At 40.5% G+C, this 6,000-nt stretch overlaps 1 protein-coding gene and 1 pseudogene across 1 annotated transcript in view; one reads left to right on the top strand and one right to left on the bottom strand.

Annotated features, from left to right (window-relative positions):
• Window positions 1-5,567, bottom strand: part of LOC102877514 — a 12,108-nt pseudogene extending 6,541 nt beyond the window's left edge.
• A 39-nt stretch (window positions 5,568-5,606) lies between these two features.
• Window positions 5,607-6,000, top strand: part of LOC102873501 (protein YIPF6-like) — a 56,476-nt gene continuing 56,082 nt past the window's right edge. The window contains exon 1 of the mRNA XM_006901988.1: window positions 5,607-5,686. Within this exon, the coding sequence (XP_006902050.1) occupies window positions 5,627-5,686 (60 nt within the window). The 5' untranslated portion in view covers window positions 5,607-5,626. The remainder of the gene's footprint in view (window positions 5,687-6,000) is intronic.

The following is a 6,000-nucleotide window of genomic DNA, read 5'->3' as shown; positions in this document are numbered from 1 at the left end:
TGAGTGGAAGCCCAAAATCTCTGTAAATGTTTATGAAAATTAACAAAATATAATTATAGAAAAAAAATCACACCTTCAAGCCCATAGCTACAAAGCCATCTTTGTTCAGTTGGCTTTTCTTAAATAGCAGCTAGGAGTGCTTTTCCCTGGTCGCATATTATATTTTGTCCCTAGGATAATTCCACCTTCAAGAGTATTTAAAAGTGTTACTTAATATTTAGATTCTCCTTTCTTAAAGCACTGCCAACACACTTCTCTTCCCATTTCCTTCATCTGGTGGAACTTGGATCAGAAAGTTATGTTCGTCTTTGGATAGCAACGGTGCAGTACCAATATAGAAGCCTCGTTTATCAGATGTGCTCCTTAAGAATATACCATAATTAAAATCTTAATAAGAAAAAAAAAGAGGGACATCACGTTTATGAGAGTGGAGGGACAGCGCAGGAGAGGAAGACCCTTGATGAGATGGATCGATTCTGTGATTGGGGTGGTGGGAATGAGTGTGTCAGAGATGGTGAGGTTGGCACAGGATAGAGCAGCATTTAGGGCTCTTGTAACATAGGGTCGCTATGAGTCGCAAGCGACAAGAGGGCACATAACAACAACAATAATGTGTCTCTATTTCCTGACTGCTCATACCAATGGTGTTAATTGTGGATCCAAGCAAGATGAAGCTGTTGACAGTTTCAATCTCCTCTTCATCCATCATGACACTGCATGTCCTGTGGGAAGAATCTTTACTTCCTTGATATTGAGATGCAATTCATACTGAAGGCTATATTTTTTATCTTATTTATATTTTATCTTCTGCAACAAGTGCTTCAAGTCTTCCTCACTTTGAGCAAGTAAGGTTGTGTCATCTGCATAATGCAGGTAATTGATGAGTCTCCCTCCAATCCTGATGCCACACTTTTCTTCAGAGTCCAGCTTCTTGCATAGTTTGCTCAGCATGTAGTTTGAACAGGTAATTAGAGAGAATACAACCTTGACACACTTCCTTCCAAATTCCACATCATTCAGGACTCCCCTGCTCCATTCACACAACAGCCTCCTGATCCAGGTATAGGTTCCACATGAGCACAATCAAGTGCTCTGGGATTTCTATTCTTAATCTCATCCACAACTTGTTATGATCCACACAGTAAAAAGCCTTTACAGAGTCAATAAAGTATAAATAGACATTCTTCTGGTATTTCTTTATGGTCTTATTGTAGGATTGGGAATATACTCTAAAGAAACCATAACTGCCAACCAAGTTGATATATTCACAGCCATGTTAATTGTGGCTTTGTTTGCAATAGCAAAGAGCTGGAAACAACCCAAGTGCCCATCAACAAACAAATGGATAGAGAAGCTGTCGTATATTCACACAACAGAATATACTATAGTGCATTGGAAAACAAGGAACTTGTGAAATAATATATAAAATGAGTGACCCTGGAGAACATTATACTGAGTGAAATATCTCAGTCACAAAAGGACAAAAATTGCATCGTGCCACTGTTGTAAAACGGGACTGACATCAGGCTTGGGAGGGAACCTAAAAAAAGAAGGGATACTTAATGTATACTGCATTGAAACAGATATGGGAGAGAACTGTATAAAAGGAATATTTGATTGGGTATTATTTTCATTACAAGAGTCCCGAATGAGAGCTGCAGAGCAAAGTGGACTGGGGGAGATTGTAAATCAATGAAATATTTTTTTTTGTTTTCAAAGGGAAAAGTAAACTAGGGGGAAGGGGCAGGGAGGAACATGTGCAACAATGTATGAATAGATATCCAAAGTCTCTGTAAATTTTCATTAAAATTTCAATGAAAAAAAGAAAAACAAAAAATCACAAGGAAAATAAAATTTTATTTAAAAAAATAAGGTATATGGAGGAAAAAGTAACATAAATATATTTACATATTGCTGAGCACTGAGCAACAAACCCAGAAGTTGATAACCTTCAAAACTGACTCACTAGACTGCAGGCTTATGACATTTTTATTGCTTATGAAAAAGGAAGTTACATCTATTAATCAAAATTAGATATCAGGGTGGAGTATGTATGCAGTGGTTATGCATCTCATGTGTCGGAAATGGTATAATTAGCATAATTATTATTGTTGGTATGTGTCATTGAGTCATCTCTGACTCATAGCAACTCTATGAATTATCCTTAACTTATCCTGTGCCATTCTCACAGTTTCTACTTTGCTTAAGCCAACAACATTGCTACTGTCACTGTATCAATCCATCACCTAAAGGATCTTCTTCTACTTCCCAAGTATGATGCCTCCTGGCAACATACACAAAGTATGTGAGATGATGTTTCACGGTCCTTGCCTGTAAGGAGCATCCTGGTTACATTTCTTCCAAGATAGATTTGTTTGCTTTTTTGGTACTCCATGAGATCTAGTGGCCTGGTCTATAAGGAATTGTACTGCTGAGCCAAAGGCAGCACCTCTCTGGTGATTTCCATAGAGCTTTCAGGAGAAAGATAAGCGATCTCTGCCCCATGTGGTTTACAGACTCCCAAAAGCACACCGGAGGATCAGCTATGAGGCAGTTCCAACTCTATGACAATGATTTTGAGTTTTGTTAAAAATCGGAGGGATTTTCATAGGGGTATCTCACAGTTTACTTATTTTTTGTACATGCACAGCAAAGCAAAGTTGATTGCAGGGACTTGAACCAGATTCTGTTTGATAACTTTTTTTGGTTTTGTTTTTTTTTTATAACTTTTAAGGCCTGAAAAGAAACACCTTTAAAGTGGTTAAGTAAAGCTTTGGAAGAGAGCAGACATGGTTTATGGAATTCAAGTCCTTGGCATCACGTTGGCCAATCTTTGTGCAACTATTGAAAATGCTCTTGGTTTACAAAGGGGAAAGTGTTGTAAGAATATTTAAAAAAACAAATAAACAAATCCCCTGATGACAACAACAGATAATAGCAACATCAGTCTGAGAATTTTGCTGGGTATATTTAAGACCTTGTGCATTTCTGTCCATTTTACACGTTCTTTCTTCTTTAAGCAGTTGCCTGAATTGTCTATCAAAAAATATAAAGCACTATTTCACATCTTCTTAATGTTTAAATGCGGGGCAACTGGCATTTATACACTGAAAGGGCAACCAGTTATCCTGAATATGTTGATTGCACCAACAGTGGCTGAATTATCTCACTTTATCTCAAAAAACTTCATTGTCCGTAGAGAAGATTCTGAGTCATAGTGACCCTTCATTGGGTTTTCCTGGACAGTAAACTTCAGGGGGAGAGACCATATGTTTGTCCCATAGTGTTGCTGAATTTGAATCAAATGGTGACCCTGGGCCTTAGGACTAGCAGAGCAATTTCCTACCAACTATGCTCTCTCATCTTTCCCTAGCCCCAACATAAGCTTGAGTCAGAGGCATAAAGAAAGTCTAGGGATTAGGTAGGGGAAACAGTTCAGGACATGTAGAGTCTTTAAAAAATTTTTCCCCCAAGCAACAAATGCTGGTGAGGTTGTGGAGAAACTGGAACACTTATTCACTGTTGGTGGGAATGTAAAATGGTGCAACCATTGTGGAAAGCAATGTGGCGCTTTCTCAAAAATTTGCAAATAGAGATATCATTTGACCCAGCAATTCCATTACTGGGAATATACTCCCGAAAGACCATAACTGCCATCCAAGTGGATATATGCACACCCATGTGTATCACAGCTTTGTTTACAATAGCCAAGAGTTGGAAGCAACCTAAGTGCCCATCAACAAACGAATCGATATAGAAGCTATGGTATATTCACACAATGGAATACTACGCCACATTGAAAAACAAGGAACTCATGCAATATTATTCAAAATGGGTGACCCTGGAAGACATTATGCTGAGTGAAATATCTCAGTTACAAAGGGACAAATTCTGCATGGTGCCACTGTTGTAGAATGGGACTGACATCAGGGTTGGGGTAAGACTGAGAAAAAACTGGATAAATTATGTACACCGTAATGAAATAGATGAGGGATAGAACAGATTAAAGGCAATATATGATTAGGTACTATGGTTAGCACAGGAGTCTAGAATTAAGGTTGCATAGGGAAGTGTTCTCGGTGTGGGGGCAGGGGATGAGGGAATTGTATACCAATGAAGGAGTTTTTCTTTTGTCTTTCCAAGGAGAGGAGCGAACTGGAGGGGGGGGGGTGGGCAGGGAGAAAAGTGCAGCAATGAATGGATGGATGGAAATCCAAATTCTCTGTAACTGTTCATTAAAATTAATAAAAAAATGAGAGAAAAAATTTTTTCCATCATAATTCTCTTTTAGGCTGAACATTTTCATTATTTGTCTAAAGTCTCCTTGCAACTCTGAAAGTAGAAATAGGATTAAAATTCTGGCTATTGTATAAGGTGCTCCCACCCTTCCCTTAATGAGGAAGAAAAGGAATTTTGGAGATTGACGTGGAGCCAATGTAATTAGCTCAAATCCCATTGTCAGAGAGTGGAACTCAGAGATGCCTTATTCAAACTCAAAGTTACCCTAACAGAGCAGAGTAAAACTGCTTCATGGTTGAACTGGACTGTCTTGGTGCTAGTGGTTTGAAACTTCCAACCTTTGAATTTGCAGCTAAGCACTTTTCTCATAGCTCCACTAGGGCTCTCTGGAACCGTTTATTATCTACTGAAGCCCAGTGGGAAACATAGGTTCTGAAGCTGTGAATCTTTATGGAATGAGACTATGTCTGTTTCTCTAATGTTGCAGCTGATGGATTCTAACCTTTAAGTGAGCAGCCCAACATGGTAATCAGAGTTTCCAGGAGTCACTGTTAGTTGCCATGGAGTTGAGTACAGCTAATAGCTCCTCCATAAACCTTGCCCTATCCTGTGCTGTCTATATTATCTTTAACATACTTGAGTTCATAGCTGTAGTCATTGTTATCAATCCATCTGGTTGAGGGTCTTCCTCCCATTCGCTGACCGTCCACCTTTCCTAGCATGATGTCTTTTTCCAAAGACTGGTCTCTCTTAACAAGATGGCCGGTTTATGAAACGAAATTTCAGTATCCTTGCTTCTAGAGGCATCCTTGCACTTCTTCCAAGACAGACTAAGAATTGGGAATTAGCCAGGCAGCGGCGCAGGGAGGGAGCAGGAAGGGGCATTTTATTTCATTCAGGAAGACTTTAGTTGCTCTAAGGCAGCAATAATAACTGAAAATGTGCTGCGCGCTACCAACCAGATATACAAATATGCAGAAGAAAGATAGGCAGACTCCTCTTGTAATGATTTACATTCTCAGAAACCCGATGGAGTGTCGCCTTGAGTCGGAACCAACTCAGTGGTAGTGAGTGTGGGTTTTTTTGGTTTGTGTTCAGGACTCTCAACCAACTCCTGATAGCTAGAAGGGGTGCACGTAGATGATAAAGTTGAGTAAGCACCTGGGGGTCGCAGACCGACAGAAGGACCTGAGAATGAAGGGAGACTATGTAGGAACTGTGGTCCAGAAAAGACAAGACGAGGTGACCAAGGTACAGTGGGGCTACCCGCAGTTACCTGGCGCCTTTCGGTGACGCAACTGCTGCGCGATGACGCGCCAACCTGCCATGACCTCCACGTCTCAGTTTCCGCAAAGGCTTGTGGGAGCGACCTCAGTGAAGGAGGATCATGATGGCGGAAGCGGCAGAGTCTTCAGGAGACCATAGGACAGTGCCACCCAGGCCGCTGGTGAGCTCGGAATCTGCGACAGAAGGGACTGAGGGTGAGCCTTTCAGGCTTGCTGTCAGAGAGAGACAGGAGCCATTTACTCCCAGCTGGCCCTTACTGTACTTGATTCCAAGACCAGTCCAAACTGTTCTTTGGGCTGACTACTTCCTTCCTAACTTCATCGTGTGCCTTCCAAGACTTTTTGAGAAACACTCGTTCTCGTTGCTTTCCCATATTCTTAGGCTTTGACCTTGTTTCCTACCCAATGTGAAATGCTAAGTTTTAATTATTTCTTCAGTTATCCTTGGCTACCCTCTCTAAACTTGTCCTTAGCT

Source organism: Elephantulus edwardii, unplaced genomic scaffold (assembly GCF_000299155.1).
Source record: "Elephantulus edwardii isolate Elephantulus edwardi_28Jun2011 unplaced genomic scaffold, EleEdw1.0 scaffold00355, whole genome shotgun sequence".
Classification (NCBI taxonomy): Eukaryota; Metazoa; Chordata; class Mammalia; order Macroscelidea; family Macroscelididae; genus Elephantulus; species Elephantulus edwardii.
Note: the sequence above shows the minus strand (reverse complement) of the source record. Positions and strands in the feature narration are given on the sequence as shown.